Source organism: Seriola aureovittata, chromosome 18, assembly GCF_021018895.1.
Source record: "Seriola aureovittata isolate HTS-2021-v1 ecotype China chromosome 18, ASM2101889v1, whole genome shotgun sequence".
Classification (NCBI taxonomy): Eukaryota; Metazoa; Chordata; class Actinopteri; order Carangiformes; family Carangidae; genus Seriola; species Seriola aureovittata.
In genome coordinates, this window is record NC_079381.1 from 25,063,237 (window position 1) to 25,081,802 (window position 18,566).

General features: G+C 46.0%; 2 protein-coding genes across 4 annotated transcripts in view; both read left to right on the top strand.

Moving 5' to 3' along the window:
• The window catches only part of apc (APC regulator of WNT signaling pathway), a 21,590-nt gene extending 13,041 nt beyond the window's left edge, over positions 1-8,549 (top strand). For both annotated transcript variants that reach the window (XM_056402971.1, XM_056402970.1), the window contains 5 exons: positions 1,571-1,710; positions 1,788-1,865; positions 1,944-2,060; positions 2,145-2,359; positions 2,445-8,549. In XM_056402971.1, the coding sequence (XP_056258946.1) occupies positions 1,571-1,710; positions 1,788-1,865; positions 1,944-2,060; positions 2,145-2,359; positions 2,445-7,389 (5,495 nt within the window). In that variant the 3' untranslated portion in view covers positions 7,390-8,549. The remainder of the gene's footprint in view (positions 1-1,570; positions 1,711-1,787; positions 1,866-1,943; positions 2,061-2,144; positions 2,360-2,444) is intronic.
• Positions 8,550-9,721: 1,172 nt separating this feature from the next.
• Positions 9,722-17,813, top strand: fsd1l (fibronectin type III and SPRY domain containing 1-like). Of its 2 annotated transcripts, none has more exons than XM_056404363.1 (13): positions 9,722-9,837; positions 10,542-10,637; positions 10,742-10,873; positions 11,109-11,210; positions 11,330-11,352; positions 11,891-12,012; positions 12,762-12,989; positions 13,353-13,451; positions 13,764-13,893; positions 15,479-15,567; positions 15,986-16,240; positions 16,515-16,603; positions 17,013-17,813. In XM_056404363.1, exons 1-13 carry the CDS (start codon positions 9,823-9,825, stop codon positions 17,112-17,114), a joined length of 1,482 nt encoding a protein of 493 aa, XP_056260338.1. In that variant the 5' UTR covers positions 9,722-9,822; the 3' UTR covers positions 17,115-17,813. The 2 variants fall into 2 exon arrangements, with proteins under 2 accessions (XP_056260338.1, XP_056260340.1); XM_056404365.1 differs by having other exon boundaries at positions 15,482-15,567.
• Positions 17,814-18,566: the final 753 nt, after the last annotated feature.

Consider the following 18,566-nt stretch of genomic DNA (forward strand, 5'->3'; position numbering starts at 1 on the left):
TGACTCTGGGTCTCTGTCCCTCCTGGTCTTGACTCTGGGTCTATGTCCCTCCTGGTCTTGACTCTGGGTCTGTGTCCCTCCCGGTCCTGGTCTTGACTCTGGGTCTATGTCCCTCCCGGTCCTGGTCTTGACTCTGGGTCTATGTCCCTCCTGGTCTTGACTCTGGGTCTGTGTCCCTCCCGGTCCTGGTCTTGACTCTGGGTCTCTGTCCCTCCTGGTCTTGACTCTGGGTCTCTGTCCCTCCCGGTACCAGTCTTGACTCTGGGTCCGCGTTCCTCCCGGTCCTGGTCTTGACTCTGGGTCTCTGTCCATCCCGGTCCTGGTCTTGACTCTGGGTCTCTGTCCCTCCTGGTCTTGACTCTGGGTCTTTGTCCCTCCCGGTCCTGGTCTTGACTCTGGGTCTCTGTCCCTCCTGGTCTTGACTCTGGGTCTTTGTCCCTCCCGGTCCTGGTCTTGACTCTGGGTCTCTGTCCCTCCCGGTCCTGGTCTTGACTCTGGGTTTCTGTCCCTCCCGGTCTTGCCTCTGGGTCTGTGTTCCTCCCGGTCCCGGTCTTGACTCTGGGTCTATGTCCCTCCCGGTCCTGGTCTTGACTCTGGGTCTGTGTTCCTCCGGGTCTTGACTCTGGGTCTGTGTTCCTCCCGGTCCTGGTCTTGACTCTCGGTCTGCGTTCCTCCCGGTCCTGGTCTTGACTCTGGGTCTCTGTTCCTCCTGGTCTTGACTCTGGGTCTCTGTCCCTCCCGGTCCTGGTCTTGACTCTGGGTCTGTGTTCCTCCGGGTCGTGACTCTGGGTCTCTGTCCCTCCCGGTCCTGGTCTTGACTCTGGGTCTCTGTCCCTCCCGGTCCTGGTCTTGACTCTGGGTCTCTGTCCCTCCTGGTCTTGACTCTGGGTCTCTGTCCCTCCTGGTCTTGACTCTGGGTCTATGTCCCTCCCGGTCCTGGTCTTGACTCTGGGTCTGTGTTCCTCCGGGTCTTGACTCTGGGTCTGTGTTCCTCCCGGTCCTGGTCTTGACTCTCGGTCTGCGTTCCTCCCGGTCCTGGTCTTGACTCTGGGTCTCTGTTCCTCCTGGTCTTGACTCTGGGTCTCTGTCCCTCCCGGTCCTGGTCTTGACTCTGGGTCTCTGTCCCTCCTGGTCTTGACTCTGGGTCTCTGTCCCTCCCGGTCCTGGTCTTGACTCTGGGTCTCTGTCCCGTTGGTCTTGACTCTGGGTCCCTGTCCCCCCTGGTCTTGACTCTCGGTCTGTGTTCCTCCCGGTCCTGGTCTTGACTCTGGGTCTCAGTCCCTCCCGGTCTTGACTCTGGGTCTGTGTTCCTCCGGGTCGTGACTCTGGGTCTCTGTCCCTCCCGGTCCTGGTCTTGACTCTGGGTCTGCGTTCCTCCCGGTCCTGGTCTTGACTCTGGGTCTCTGTCCCTCCCGGTCTTGACTCTGGGTCTGCGTTCCTCCCGGTCCTGGTCTTGACTCTGGGTCTCTGTCCCTCCTGGTCTTGACTCTGGGTCTCTGTCCCTCCCGGTCTTGACTCTGGGTCTGCGTTCCTCCCGGTCCTGGTCTTGACTCTGGGTCTCTGTCCTCAGGTGGTCTGCAGGCGGTGGCCGAGCTGCTGCAGGTGGACTGTGAGATGTTCGGTCTGAGTAGCGATCACTACAGCGTCACTCTGCGGCGGTACGCCGGCATGGCGCTCACTAACCTGACATTCGGTGACGTGGCCAACAAGGTTTGTCATCGCTCATCGTCACACTCTCTACGCTGTGCTGTCACAGCCTTTTATAAACACCTTTCATTTCCCATCAGGCCACGCTGTGCTCCATGAAGGGCTGCATGAGAGCGATGGTTGCCCAGCTGAAGTCTGAGAGTGAAGACCTGCAGCAGGTACCTTTACCTGTTACCGTGGCAAATGTTTGGCACCTGTTACCACGGTGCTTCCCGCTGACTTTTGTCTGTTTTCAGGTGATAGCAAGCGTTTTGAGGAACTTGTCATGGCGTGCTGATGTGAACAGTAAGAAGACGCTACGGGAGGTCGGCAGCGTGCGAGCGCTGATGGGCTGCGCCCTGGAGGTCCAGAAGGTAAATAAAAACATTTATTCATGTTTGATTGTTTTTGTACTGAGCGCGCTCGTAATCTCTTCTTCTGTGGTGTTTCTCCTTCAGGAGTCGACTCTGAAGTCCGTACTGAGCGCGCTCTGGAACCTGTCGGCTCACTGCACAGAGAACAAGGCGGACATCTGTGCGGTGGACGGCGCTCTGGCGTTTCTGGTGGGAACTCTGACTCATCGAAGCCACACCAACACACTCGCCATCATCGAGAGCGGCGGCGGCATCCTGCGCAACGTGTCCAGCCTCATCGCCACCAATGAAGCGCACAGGTAAATGTCTGACACCAGATAAACGGTATGGATGGCGAGCGGCTGAATCCTGATGTGTCTGTGCTACCTCTGTGTCGTCTCACAGGCAGATCCTGCGGGAGCATGGCTGCCTGCCGACGCTGCTGCAGCACCTGAAGTCTCACAGTCTGACCATCGTGTCCAACGCCTGCGGGACGCTCTGGAACCTGTCAGCTCGAGACGCCAAAGACCAGGAGGCGTTATGGGAGCTGGGTGCCGTGGGCATGCTGCGTAACCTCATCCACTCCCGTCACAAGATGATCGCCATGGGCAGCGCCGCCGCCCTGCGCAACCTGATGGCCAACCGCCCAGCACGCTACAAGGACGCCAGTGTGGTGTCACCCGGTGCCGGTGCCCCATCGCTGCAAGCCCGCAAACAGAAGGCGTTGTTCGAGGAGCTGGACGCGCAGCAGCTGTCTGAAACTTTTGACAACATCGACAACCTGAGCCCCAAGGCTGCACACAGGAAGGGGCGGGGCTGTAATGGCGCCGGAGGAGGAGGGAACGCGACGCGCTCATATGCAAACACGCCAGTGCTGTCAAGCCCAAAGAATGGAGACGGATCAAAGAGGACAGGGGAGGAGTCAGCGTACCCTCGGCCGGTTTTCCCACCCAGCGTCCGAGCGTCCAGCGACAGCCTCAACAGTGTGACGAGCGCCGACGGCTACGGCAACCGTGGCAAGACAAAACCTTCATCGGAGCCGTTCTACTCGTCGGACGAGAGCGGAGCCAACAAGTGCTGCGTCTACAGGAAGTACCCGGCTGATCTGGCCCACAAGATCCGCAGCGCCAATCACATGGCTGATGATGATGGTGCAGAACTGGACACGCCCATCAACTACAGCCTGAAGTACTCTGATGAACAGCTGAATTCTGGGAGACAGAGTCCGAGTCACCGCGGCGGCATCGAGAGTGACGATGATGACGGACAGGACGCCAGGCTGAGGCGGAGGAACGACGGCAGCGAATCGGGAGCGAGCAGCCGCATGGCATCTGTTCCGCAGCCGCGCTATGTTGTTGTCACGGCAACATCAAACTACAGCAGTGACTCGACAGGCGAACAGCCAATAGACTACAGCCTGAAGTACGGCACCGAGGCCCGCAAACCACTGTTCAAGTCAGAAGAGACTGCCGCCCCCTCCCTGCCCCCTCCTGCTTCCACTTCTGCTAGTAAGCTCCGACCCCCTCCTCCTCCAGCCAATCGGGGAGTGTCTAAAAGCAACCAGGAGTCAACGCAGACGTACTGTGTGGAGGACACACCCATCTGTTTCTCCAGAGGCAGCTCGCTGTCATCGCTGTCATCGGAGGAGGAAGAGGATGGTGATGTCATCGGGAGAAAGAGGAGGGGTGGAAGTGGCGGAGGTGGCAACGATTACCCGACACTTCCTGTCAGTGAGAAAGACGCACATGAGCAGCAGCAGCAGCGGCAGCAGAAGGAGGCAGAGAGCCAGACTGCCGCCGCTCCTTCTACACGAGGGCGACGAGGTCATCACCACCACCACGGCCATGCCCACCACCACCACCACCACCATGTGACATCATCATCCGGTGCCAGGACTCCTAAAAGCCCACCAGAGCAGCCGTATGCTCAGGAGACTCCGCTGATGTTCAGCCGCTGCACATCCGTCAGCTCCCTCGACAGCTTCTCCACCTCCTCCATCGCCAGCTCCGTGCGCTCAAGTGAGCCGTGTAGCGGCGTGCCGAGTGGCGTGGTCAGCCCCAGTGACCTGCCCGACAGCCCCGGACAGACAATGCCGCCGAGCCGCGCCAAGACGCCGCCGCCTCCGCAGACGCAGAAGACCAAGGAGGAGGAGACAGCCAAGAAGAAGGACGAAGAGGAGAGCAGCACTGATGTCCTGCTGCACTTCGCCACCGAGAGCACGCCGCATGGCTTCTCCCGAGCCTCCAGTCTGAGCGCGCTCAGTCTGGATGAGCCGTACATCGCAGCGGAGATGAAGAAGAAGGAGGAGGAGGAGGGAGTGAGCGAGGAGAGGAAGGAGGAGGTGGCGAAGCCGATCCTCGACGAGTCGGACGACGACGACGACATCGAGATCCTGGAGGCGTGCATCAACATGGCCATGCCTAAGTCGTCACGGAAACCAAAGAAACAGCAACAAGCAGTGCCACGGAAACCCAGCCAGCTTCCTGTCTACAAGCTCCTCCCACCTCAAAGCCGCACCCAATCACAGCAGAGGAAGGATGTGCCGCTGCCGCCGCCGGAGGAGGTGCCGAGAGTTTACTGCGTGGAGGGAACACCGCTCAACTTCTCCACCGCCACCTCGCTCAGTGATCTCACCATCGACTCTCCGCCAAATGAGGAGGCAGCAGCTGTCATACCTCTGGCGCCGCCCACCTCCACCCAAAGGAGGCGACCCGGACTTCCCGAGGGTGAAAACGGTGATGACATTCTCGCCGAGTGCATCAGTGCCGCCATGCCCAAAGCCAAACCCAGGAAACCAATCAGAGCGGCAGCAAATGGCGAGCATCTCCAAGCCCCGCCCCTCCCCCCTCCTCTTCCTCCTCCAGCCCCGCCTCCTCTTTGCTCTCAGCAACAAAAGAAGAAGCCGACATCGCCAGTGAAGCCAATGCCCCAGCGGGTGGCGTACGGTGTTGCCACGGCAACAGCCACTAAAGCAAAACCAGGGTTCGCCTTCGACTCGCCACGACACTACACGCCCATCGAGGGAACACCGTGCTGCTTCTCACGCAATGACTCGCTGAGCTCCCTTGACTTTGACGAAGACGATGGTGGGGGCGACAAGGATGAAGAGGAAAAGAAAATAAAAGAAGAAGGCAGGAAGAGGAAGCAGCAGACTGCGGCCGTCTTCCCTCGAACTAAACCTGCGACAAATCAGATGGCGACGGACGAGAAGCAGAAGTTCGCCATCGAGGACACGCCTGTCTGCTTCTCCAGGAACTCCTCGCTGAGCTCGCTGAGTGACATCGACCAGGAGAACAACAACAAGGAGTTTGCGCCACCACCGCCAGAGCAACAAGACGGAGGCAAAGCAGGAACAAAGTCTCCTCCCACGCAGGCCGAGTCGAAGCCCCGCCCCCCCGCAGCCAGTGGCTACGCCCCCAAAGCCTTCCATGTGGAGGACACGCCTGTCTGCTTCTCCAGGAACTCGTCGCTCAGCTCGCTCAGCATCGACTCCGAGGACGATCTGCTGCAGGAGTGTATCAGCTCCGCCATGCCGAAGAAGAAGAAGAAAGCTGCTGCCGCTGCTGCTGCCCCCGCCGCCATAGCCACGGCCCTTCCTGTTCCCAAAGCCGATGATGGCATTTTGGCTGAGGAGGAGCCTTCAGAGGCGCCGAGAAGCCCCGCCTCCCCGGATTCAGAGTCGTTTGATTGGAAGGCGATTCAAGAGGGCGCCAACTCCATCGTCAGCAGCTTGAACGCTGCCGCAGCTGCCTCGTCGCTGTCCCGCCAACCATCATCAGACTCAGACTCGGTCCTCTCCCTGAAGTCTGTAGGCTCACCATTCCGGCTCCCGACGGCCAATAACCACGCAGAAGAAGAGGAGATGGAGGAGAAGGAGGAGGTGAAACGAGGAGCAAGGATCCTGAAGCCAGGAGAGCGCAGCACGATGGAGGCCAAGAAGAAGAAGGAAGAGGAAGAGGAGGAGGAGGCTGCGAAGGCGGTGAGAGGCGGGAAGAAGGTGTACAGGAGTCTGATCACAGGAAAGCCGAGGGCAGAGCCAGCAGCCAGGGGGCGGAGCAAACCCAGAGCAGCAGCCGTGGCCAAAGCTCCGGGCAGCGGTGACGACAGAGGAGGCGGGTCGTCACGGGACTCCACGCCGTCTCGCTCCTCCACAGCAGCCAATCAGAAAGGAGGGAAGCTGTCGCAGCTGCCACGCACAGCGTCTCCAGGAAGTGCGTCATCATCATCTTCGACCTCCAGGCCGGCCAAGCAGAGCGTAGCAGCGAGGAGCAATGGTGGTATCCCTAGGAGCGAGTCAGCCTCAAGGGTCGGCGGCTCTGTGGCAGCAAAAAAGCAGAAAGCAGAGCCTGAGAAGCCGGCGCTTGTTCGCCAGTCAACCTTTATCAAAGAGACTCCGAGTCCGACGCTGAAGAGGAAGCTGGAGGAGTCCGCTGCAGCCGCCGCCGCCGCTTCAGAGTCGCCGTCCAGTCCTGACACACCGCTACCGCCAACAACTAGGAGACACGACGTCAACCGCTCACACTCTGAGAGCCCCTCGCGCCCACAGGAAGTGACATCATCACGTTTCAGCCGCACCGGCACGTGGAAGCGGGAAAACAGTGGCGGTGGAGGTGGAGGGAGTGGCGGGAAACACTCAACATCCTTACCACGCGTTGGGACATGGAAACGGACAGGAAGCTCGTCGTCAATACTGTCAGCGTCCTCAGAGTCCAGCGAAAAGGGGCGGAGTGAGGAGGAGGGCGCCATGAGGTCGAAGGGGACATGGAGGAAGGTGAAGAGCGGCAGCACTTCGACGGCCGGCCGCAGCTTCACCGACAAATCAGAGGATGTGTGGGTTCGTCTGGAGGACTGTCCGGTCAACAACCCGCGCTCCTCCTCTTCCTGTTCAGCCCGCTCTCCCACCGCCACCAACGCCCCACCTATCATCGACAGCCCCGCCCCCTCAAAGATCCCGTCCTCCTCCTCTTCCTCCTCCTCCAACCTGAACCTGCGTCGCAGCTGTGAAAGCCTTGACGACAAGCCGCCGCCCCCTGACCGGCAGCAACCACAACAACAGCAGCCGCAGCGCGGTCAGCAGCGCAGCGGTGCTGTGGCTGCTCGAGTCAGCCCTTTCAACTACACGCCAAGCCCGAGGAAGAGCAACGCCGACGTAACCACCACTGCCACAGCAACCAGCACGACATCATCATCAACTACCCCCACACGACCTTCACTCATCCCCACGCCTGTCACCAAAAAACGGGAGCCAAAGGGTGGAGAGGGCGGCGGTGGCAATGGTGGCGGCAGTGGTGGCGGTGGCAACGGTGGTGGCGGTGGCGAGCGAGGCTCGTACATCGTGACATCAGTGTGAAGAATCCGGACACACAATGGCTGCCCCAGTTGGGACAGTGTAAATATGGAGGGAGAAAAGTGTTTGTGAACTGAACTGTACAGGAAGTGAATCTGTATTTAAGTGCTAGCCCAACCCCCTCACCTCCCTCCTCTGCCCTCATTGGCTCCTCTCACCTGTCAGTCAAGCTTCTTTATTCAAAGAGAGAAAACTTTAAAAAAGAACTTTTTATGTTTTTATACCACTAAAATGATGTGTAGCGCTTAGCTCCGCCCTTCTGCCTGTGTCCCTGCATGGCCCCGCCCCCACCCTTAATGATGACAGTTACCATGGTGACATAACGATGATGATAATGATAACAATGTTCCTGCTAGCTGTAGCGTCTGAGCTGATTCTGCTCTTCTGGAAGTTTTCATGTTTTTTTGAATGGAGTTTGGTTCCGATGAAAAACGTGAAGGTCTGAACTGTGATGAATTTTTTTTTTTTTTTTTTAACTGAAGATCTGATGAAAAATTTAACTTTAAAAAATCTGAGAATTTCCTCATCTGAAATCACCAGTTCAGTTTTCTAACATTTTTCTAACTGGATCTGGTTCAGACCGGTTCAGACCGGTTCAGACCAGGACCTGGTAGCGTCACAGAAACAGGTTTTCCTCAGAACCTCACTCTTCACTCACAAACTGCTTTTACTCCAGGGAGGGAAGTTTGCTGCGACTGAACTGTAGAAATTTAAAACTGAAACACTTTGAAACTGGTTTGAGGAAACTGCTGAAAACTTCCCGCTCTGTGTCGCCTTGGAAACTAATAACACTGTAAAACGTAAGTTATTGCTGTAAAACCTTAAAACCTTTTAACTTTGAAGCACATAATGTAAAACAAAATGATTTTTGCCAAAACGTTTCCACAGTTTTATTCATGGCTGTAAGTTGATTTTCACTGTTTTTATGTTGCTGGAGGAAAAAGGCAAAAACTTTTTGGTGAAATGTTACGACGATAACAAATAAAATTCAACATTTTAGGTGCAAACTGGGCCGTGTGTTTTTATTGGTGTGTTTCAATGAAGTAATAAAGTTTGTGCTTGTACGGAGGCCTTGAAGGGACATGAGATTCACAGAGAATGTACGCTCAGAACTTTCTCTCACATTGTATTTATTTCAAAATAAAACTTTTCATGGAATATTACGATCTCGTATATCGCAGACAATTATTTGAGAAGTTAACATAACAAGAGTTTTGTGTCTCAGAAATGACAAGTTAAACTTGTAAAATGTGACTGATATTTATTTTATAGTGTCTTTGAAGTTTGCACTTCTGTTAGCTTTTAACTTGAAGGTTTCCACCAGAACAATATTCCATATATATAATATATACCAAAAGTCTCTGTCTTAATCAGCTTTTACTTTGAAGGACATAAATGACTGCTAATTGTCCTTGTGAGCTTTTATTTTGAGGGTGTTTCTTCTGTATTTTCATTTGATTTTCTGATTGTTTTAATTGATTGACCAGCAGAGGGCATGTCTGTTTACACCATAAAGAAATTGTTTTTTTTTTTTTTTAATTCAACGTTAATATTTGACGTCCCTTCTCTTCCCGTATCCCATGATCTTTTGTGCCAGAAGTGTAAACGTTAATAATGAAATAAATACTGTAAATAAATTAGTGAATATGTGTCGGAGAAGTTTTCGGCTATTACTGGAGGAAAATGGTTTCATCAGCTGAAAGGTGAGAAGTTTATTATATTATTATTATTATTATCATTGTGTCGTAGCTTGTAGAAAAACTGACGGAGCCACTTTGAGTTTTTAACATCCAATTCTGTATTTTCATTTTTTCTTGGATTCAGTTCTGTTCAAGCATAAATACCATATATATATATATATATATACATATACACATATATATACATATATGTGTGTGTGTGTGTGTATATACGATGGTGTGTGTATATACACTGACCTGTCAATATACACTGTATATATTACAGTATGACTAAATGTAAACTAAAATGCTTCCAAAATTTCACCAGTTTTTAAAAATAAAATACATGTAAACGTGTTCAGATGATGAATGTTATTTCTACTATTTTACACCTTCATATGAATATAGAGATTAACTCATTATTATTACTATTATTATTATTAATATTATTATTATTATTATATTATTTAATGGTTAATAGTGAATAAAATAGAGTAATGCTGTGTCACGTGTATTAATACTGTTTGTGTTGAGACTGAGCTAAAAATAAATAAAATAATAAATTACATCCGCACTAAAACCCGTCAGAGGGTTGCCATCTCAGTATCAGACCATTATTTTGACAGTGCAGACAGGAAGTCAAGCTGTGATGTTATGTGATTTCACTTCCTGTCAGTGCCCACATCTTCCCCCTCTCTCCCTCTCTCTCTCTCTCCCTCTCTCTCTCTCTCTCTCTCTCTCTCTCTCTCTCTCTGTGATGGACTCTCAGAAGGTAAGAATCGGATCGATTGATGATCAATAATATCTGATTAGTCTGCTGAGGTTCAGTCACATAGACAGCACGCGGACAGAGAGCGATAGAGAGGATTAGCTAGCTGTTAGCGGTTAGCTGTTCATTCTCTCTCCCGTTCAGTTTCTATGTCTCTCTCTCTCTCTCTCTCTCTCTCTCTCTCTCTGGTAGAGTGAGCATCACTCTGAATGAGGGATTTACAGATAAGACTCTCTCTCTCTGGTCTAGTCAGTATCAGCAAGAATGTATTGATCAGCAGGTTATTGATTAATCTTTCTGTTCAGGTTTTTTCTTTCTCCTCTGTAACTCCACCTCCTTCATTCTCTATGTAAGTCGACCTCTCTCTCTGTCAGTGTAACTCTACCTCGCTCTACCACCCCACGCCCCCAATAACCTCAACATGTATTATTTATAAATGAATCAATCCTTTCAGATTATAAATGAATCAATCCTTTCAGATTATTGATGAGTCAGGTGAATGCAGGTGAAAGGTCACATGGTCATATGTCACGGATTATTGATCAGTTCACCTGTTGGACACTTTCAGGTAAATTTGTTACAGCTGGTTGCTGGTGATGTCACAAACACAAGGTGATGTTCAGGTGAACTCGAGTTGCTATGGAAACAGATTTGTGTGAATGTCTTTATAAAAGACGTGTTTGTGTTTTTTTTTGTTTTGTAAACAGGAAGCTCTGCGCAGGATCATTAGCACATTAGCCAATAAAAACGAGGAGCTCCAAAACTTCCTGGAAACAGTCGATAACACACTGGCAGGACTGCAGGTCAGAAGCTGAGGGGGAGGGGCTTAGAGAGGCGGGAAAATATTAAAATATTAACGTAAAAAAACAGTGACAACAACAACAACAAAAAAACTTTGTCCAATCAGGGGGAGTCATGTAAGGTGATGTCAGATCTGGAGGCAGAGCTTGAGCAGCTAAGCTCGGCCCTGGAGGAGAAGGGGGCGGAGCTCCGTTACATCATCAGAGAGGAGAAGCGCAGAAAGGAGGCGGAGCTGCAGGTGAATTTGAATTTATTTAGTTTGACTCAATATTATTATTTTTTTTATTTTGTTCATTTCAAACTTTTTATGTTTTTTAATAAATAAAATGTTAGGGCTAGTTGTTTTTAGACAAACTTTAAGTTTCTCATTTTGTCAATTTTTTTTAACTCTCAGTTTTCTGTCTATGTCTCGTCATCTCCCGTTTATTTCAGAGTTTTTGAAAATAGTTTTCCGGTTTGTTGTTGTTTTTCAGAAGCAGCTGTCGGAGGGAAAGTGTGCTCTGCTTTCATGTGAAGAATTGCTGGAGTTTGCAAATCAAACACTGACCATCACCACTGAAGAAGAATTCCTGCAGGTAGTTGACAAACTACAGAGTAAACAAACATTAACATGAATAAAACAACTTTGATATTATAATCAAACTTTAAATAAGACTCACTTATTTAAAGTTTCTTTTATCTGTTTCATTTTCAGGCTGCAAAACAAATCAAAGAAAGGTTTGTTCACAGTTAAAATATATTTTAATATGAACATGAAATAAAGTTTCTGTTCTAATTTATATTTATATTTATTTATATATAGTTTATTAAATGCTGAAGTTTTGTCATTTTTAGTTAAATTTCATCCTGTTTATTGTCATTGTTCAGTTGTCGCCGCATTTTATATCATTTAATCATTTTTCTTTTGTTTTCGTTTCTTTTTCTTCCTTTATCTATTTTTTCTATTTTTTTTTGGTCTTTTATTTTCTCTTTGCTATTTTTGTTTTTGTTTTTGATTTTCTGCAGTCATTGTTTTTTGGAATTAAACTTTTATCATTCATTTTATCTAAAATCTTTTATTATTTAATTGTTTAAAAATTTCTTATTTTCTTTCTTCTTCATGTTTAAACTAACAAAGTTAAGCTTTATAAATAAATTGCAGCTCTGAAATCATTTGCATGTAAACCACGCCCCCTGACAACATAACCCCGCCCCAAAACACTAACACGTAACACTCCCCCCTCCCCGTCGGTACCCTGCCCCCTCCTGTTCCCAGGGTTACAATGGCTCCAGCGTTTCGGCTGACAACTCGTCCAGCAGTGTCGGAGAACATGACACAATTCACCGTTGACTTCAGTGCGGAGAGGGTGGGGCTTCAACGACTTCACTTCCTGCCAGGTGAGACATCAGCGAATTCATTTTTCCACAGTTCAGCTTCTTCAGGTAAAACACAGTTTTACACTTCAGCTGTTAGTCAGGAAATGCACTTCCTAATTGTTTATTATTTTATTAATTAATTTACTTGTAATTTATTATGTTATTGTCTTTGTCTTTTGTCTTTAAATAAAATTTTAAAAGATCAAAATTAAATATCTGAAATAAAAATCAAGTTCTGGCAAAAGAAAATTTAATAGAAATGAAAAATGAAAGTTTCACAATAATAAACAAAAGATCAACAACAATAAAACAACACTATCATTTGATTTTGTGTTTATTTGTTTCATCTTTTTAATCTTTTCATCCTCTCTACCTATTTCAAAGTTATTCTTTAAACTTTTTTCAGATTTATTTTTATAATTATTTTGAATTTTTACAGTCAAGATAATTATTTACAGTGTGTTATTTATTGATTTGTGTTTGTCTTTTATCTTGAATATTTTCTTTTTTCTTCCTTGATAAAACAATTTTAACTCAGTTTTCACTTGTTCCTGATCTTTTTACCATAACAAATGGTCTTCATAAGTTTACTCAATGGTCATCTTACCTGTGAATGTCCCATGATTCAGTGCTATTTTCTTAGAATCACAGGAAGTTCAAACATTTATATTTTCCATGACAACTGAGCAAACTCCATCTGCTAATGACGATGGCGTGAGACAGTTGAGATTTTGGAAACGTTTCTTGTTTTGACGGTGTATTTTTTACAGTACCCAGAGCTCCAGAGATTGACTTCTCGAGCTGTGTTGTCTATGACAACAACATCACGGTTGCCTGGCGACCAGCCAGTGAGGCCAACAGTGAGGGTATCAACGCACCAAATGAACGCTACGAACTCGAATACAAAAAAACGAACCGCGACAGCTCACTGAGAGCCACAGGAGAGGCATGCTGGGAAAAAATCTCTGACATCACAGAGACTCAGGTCACCATCTCAGGTGAGATGTCAGAGGTCACAGTAAACCTTAACCCTGAAAAGTACTGAACCATCAGTGTAGTTAGAATTTTTTTACATTGTGACTCCATAACACCATAGCCTGTAAAGCTAACCTTAACCATTAGCCTTAACCTTAAGCTAGCACTGGACCTGATTTGGTCCCAACTTTAATAGTTTTTGGTGTGGAAGGAGATCAATCTTTATTCTTGGGGTCCTACTACTGTACGCTTTGCCCGTATGGACAGGGAATGAATCTAATTCTTGTCCTAACCTGGAGCATCAGGACGACATCGGCTCTGCGGGATGCCATTTCATTGGATTTTAAATTGAATAGTTTTATTATAAAATATATAATGTCTTTCAGGTCTGAAGTTTGACTCTCGCTTTGTCATTGTTCGAGTTCGAGCAAAAAACAAAACAGCAGCTGGAGAGTTCTCTGAGCCTGTCACCATGGAAACCAGAGGTGAACAAACAAATGGTTTAATGAGTGGATGAAAGAAAGGATGAATGAATGAATGGTTGAATGGACGGATGAGTGGACATTGTTTGAAGGAGTGAAGAATGAGACAGACAACAAAGTTGTGTTAAAAGAAAGAGAGGTCTCACTGTGTCAAATACATAAAGTAAAAACAGAAGTAAAGTTGAACTCCTCATTTCAGGGCGAGAGACATTAAGACAAAATGAGAGAGAGAGAGAGAGAGATAAAAAATGTGAAACTCAAAGATCAAAACCAAAAGTTAAAAATGAAATTCTTTTCTTATTTATTTATTTGCAGCATTTAACTTTGGCTTCGATGCGTCAACGGCCCACGCTGAGCTGAAGGTTCAGGGTGACACGGTGACCTGGGAGCCTCAGGGGGTCAAAGGTCATGACCCCAGACTCAGAGGCAAAGAAAGTAAAAGCAGGTGAAGAAACGTGCCAGTTATGAAGTTTTAATCTTTAAAACTTTATTTATATATTTGTGTTGTTGACGTGTAGACGGCCATGTTTACTGCAGGTCATCATTATAAACACTATAAATGTATTTTACACAAACACATAATAATGATTTGATTATGAAGAGAACCAATCAGACACTAATAGATAGTTAATACAAAACCTAATATTCTTCAGCTTTATATTACAGCTCTGAAACTAATGATGCACAAGTACATGAAGTACTGATACGTACATGTGGTACATGATACATGATGTGATTTAATAATGATAATAATAATAATAATAATCTGTCTTGTCCACAGGCTGGTTAAAACACATCATAAACTCATAAACAATACATTAGCACAACAATAAAGATCAACAATAAATACAATAATAAACAACAACACTGGAGGGAACAGACAAAAACACAAAGCGGAAATAAGGTGAAAATTTTACATTTTTATTTACAAAACATCTTTATATTAACCAGAGACCATCTCATGATGTCATCACAGCTGACCAATCAGTACTCAGTTATTATTACTATATTATTACATTAGTACGCACTAGTTATTACTACTACTAGGTACAGGTGGAACATGTACAGGTGGACAGGTACAGGTGGACAGGTGCAGGTGGGACAGGTAGGGGTTGACAGGTACAGGTGCAACAGGTACAGGTGGGACAGGTGCAGGTGGGACAGGTAAAGATGGACAAAAACAGGTGGACAGGTAGTTATAACTTTAAAACTTGTTTCTTCAGTATTTCAGTATTTTCTCTGCTGCTGTTTGTTTGTTTGTTTGTTCTTTAACCTTTTTGTCCCTCTTCAGTCTCCGTACTGCGTCCTCTCCGACTCCCTCAGGTAGAGACTGTCTTCGCTGTCTGGTTGCTTAGCAACTGCTGTGTCACCAGTCACCTTTTTCATCCACCATCTCTCCTTCATGCAGCCAATCACATCACTGCTGACATCACTGCTGACATCACATCAGCATTTAATTCTTTAATAATAGCTTCATCTTTGTATTTTTTGAACTCCAACATGTTTTTAACGTATATTTGTACGTTGTTATTTTATTATTTTATCTGTAAACAGGTTAAACTTAAATCAAAATAAATCACCGGTTTCTTCCTGTAGATTTGTTTGATAAGACAATTACAGGGTGAGAGATATTTTAGTCATTTTACAGTAATTTATGTTAAAACTTTAAATTAGTGTTTTTAATTAAAGTCACAGTCTTAACCACATTTTTACTTTAGAGCAATTATTGTAATTTTTATGAAAACTATTATGTTTACACTATTATCAAATAGAAGTTTTGATGTAAGACTTTTGTATATTTTGTACAAATTTGTCCAAATTCTGACACAAATTAATTTCCATTTTCCAGTATTACAATGTTTGTGTTGTTTATTCATGTTTACATCATCTTTTCTGCTGCATCACTGCTTCGACACAACCTCATTGGCTCTTCACGTTGCTGGACTTTTATTTTTATTCTGTGGAAAGTGAAACTGTTTTTCACTCTTTCGCCTGTAACATGTTTACTTTATTGTATTTTATTTCATTAGCAGCAGAAGCGCCACACCGTCACCCAATAAGACGGCAGGAAGTCGAGCTGGACGTGACAGATTCGCTGGAGAGTCGTACACAGTACTAGGTACTACACTGATCCTGCCAATGAATGTCCTTTAAATATAAACTCTGGAGGAAATCGATTTATTAACATACATTAAAATACTCATAATCATTTAAATTGGAGAAAATAAATATTAGAATTATAATTTAAATGTACAAAATACTTGTGAATTGTTGACATCAAACATTAATTGAAAATGAAAAAGTTCTATCATTGATTACCAATGTTAATTATTAGCATGGGCTTTGATTTTGACATTTATAACAAGAATAATTTGAATAGTAGACTTAAATTTTAAAGGTACAACAGAAAAGACTGGTGCCTTTTCTCTTTGGCTTTTATTTTGAAATCATTTTGTTATTTAAAATTTTCTTCACATTAAAAATACATATTTTCTATTTTCAAGACTTTGAATATTTTTTATTCCTCCACCTCCTAGGTGACCAGGAGATGATTGGCGGCTGCCACTACTGGGAGCTCCGCCCCCTGGCGGACTGGAAATCATTCAGTGTGGGTGTGGCCTATCGGGCCAGCCTGGGCCGCTTTGACCAATTAGGGAAGAGCGCCAGCTCGTGGTGTCTCCACGCTAGCCAATGGCTGCAGAGCTCGCTCGCCATCAAACACAACAACCGAGCGAAAGCACTGGATTGGCCACTGCCTCAACGAATTGGAATCTACTGCGACTACGACAATGGTATAAACAAATATTTGTATTGTTTTTATTAAAATTTATGAAGTTTAGAAGTTTAAAACTAGTTTTTACTCTTTAACTGTTTTCAGTTTCACGCTTCAGCTAACTTCAGTTCACTCAACTGTTCACAGTGCACATACACTTCAACTGCTTTCAGTTCAACCTCTCACTGTATTTCACAACTTATTTTAACCATCACAGCGTTTACAGTGTCACCTGAGCTTTCTATCAGCTTGTCATTGTCTTCACATTGATCTGATGTGTCTATGTGTTTCAGGCGATTTGTCATTTATTGACGTCAATCGACTTCGTCTTCTTCACTCCTTCAAAACAAAGTTTAGCCAGCCGCTTGTCCCCGCCTTCACTGTGAGTACTGCAGTAATACTAGAGTAAAACTACAGTAATCCTACACTGTCTCTGCCTTCACTGTGAGTACTACAGTACTACTACAGCAGTACTATACTGTAGTGGTACTGTGGTATTTTTGCTTTAATGGAAACGTAGACTCTTTTTTCATGGTTTAATAATAATGTTGTCGCTTCTTCTTTGGTCTAATAGAAGTTGTGTTTAGTGAATGACTGGAGGACTGTTACTAACATTGAATGTATGAAATATAAACATATAAAGTGTGTGTACATATGTGTAGTACTGTTTATTGCAGGAGTATTTCACTGTTTATCTGTCCTGTGTATTTGTGCAGTACTGTGCAGTGAAGTACTTGTACTCTTGGTATCACAGTACTAACAGTAGTAACAGCAGTAAAATTGCATTGCAGGTTTGGTGCGGTGGTTTCACCATAGCGACGGGTCTGCAGGTGCCGAGCTTCATGGGAAATTTCCTCTCCACCAATCGGAGCCTGAGTAACCTGTCGCAGTGAAACCTCTCTCCTTAAATGATCTCTGTTTATTTTGTTTTTCATACGTCAGAACTTTAATTCTTATGACATATTTCTATTTATTGATTATAATTTAATATAATAAATAATGTATTGCATATAGAAATCATTTGTGAACTGTTGTCAATATAAGATATTTATTTAGATGAAAAAGCAAATTGTATTATAATTTTAAGGCCTATTATGATTTTTTTTAAAATATTGATTATTCTTGCCTGCTCTTATTTTGGGTTAGGGTTAGGGGTTAACCCCTAACCCTAACTCTACCATAACCCTTGACCTGAAGCCATAGTTTTATAGTTTGAGTGCTTTTATTTTAAAGAATACTAATGTCTGTTAATTAGGGCTTTTATTTTGACTGATTTTGTATCACTGAAATTCATATTTTTTCATCTGAATGTCAGACTTTTATTTTGAAGGTAGTAACAGTAACAGAATGTTCCCTAGGGCTTTCATTTTGAAGGTTATGCCCATTTTTTGTTAAAGTTCAGCAGGAAGTAATATGTTTAATTTATGTGAAGGCTTTTTATTGTGAAATACCTTATTAGAGATAGTGTTGTGCATTCCTTCTTCCTGTCATTTTGACTGCGTGGCAGACTTTTATTTTGAAGGTAAATCTGAATGTCACATCCAGTAGATTAAATTTATTTTATTTGTTTATTAAATAAAATATGAAAATACTGAAGGTGGTTTATTACACACGCACAGAATCTGTGTCCAAAGATGAAGAGTCTGAACCTGGTCTGATGGCTCATCTATCAATACCATAATCAATAGTTTTGATCAGTCTTCCACATTTCAAGTCACCTCCTTTGCTGACGTTATTAATGTCTCAACAGGTGAGTACAGGTGAGCCTCAAACAAGAACTGTCAGGTTATTCCAACTCTCCTCTGCCTTAGATAACCCCCCCCCCCCCCCCCCCCCCCTTCCTGCAGACTTCATACAGGCGAAAGGAGGCGAAGGCTGTGGCAAGCCGACAGGAGGCGCCCTGAGACCAGGAGAGACCGGATCAGTACTGGACCACAGGTAGAGCCCAGAGAACTGAGACTAGAGGACTGAGACCATAGGAGAGAGACCAGAGGACAGACACCAGAGAACTGAGACCAGAGGACAGAGACCACTAGACAGACACCAGAGGACAGAGATCAGAGGACAGACACCAGAGAACTGAGACCAGAGGACTGAGACCATAGGAGAGACCAGAGGACAGAGACCAGAGAACTGAGACCAGAGGACTGAGACCAGAGGACTGAGACCATAGGAGAGAGACCAGAGGACAGAGACCAGAGGACAGACACCAGAGAACTGACACCAGAGGACAGAGACCAGAGGACAGAGACCAGAGAACTGAGACCAGAGGACTGAGACCAGAGGACAGAGACCACTAGACAGACACCAGAGGACTGAGACCATAGGAGAGAGACCAGAGGACA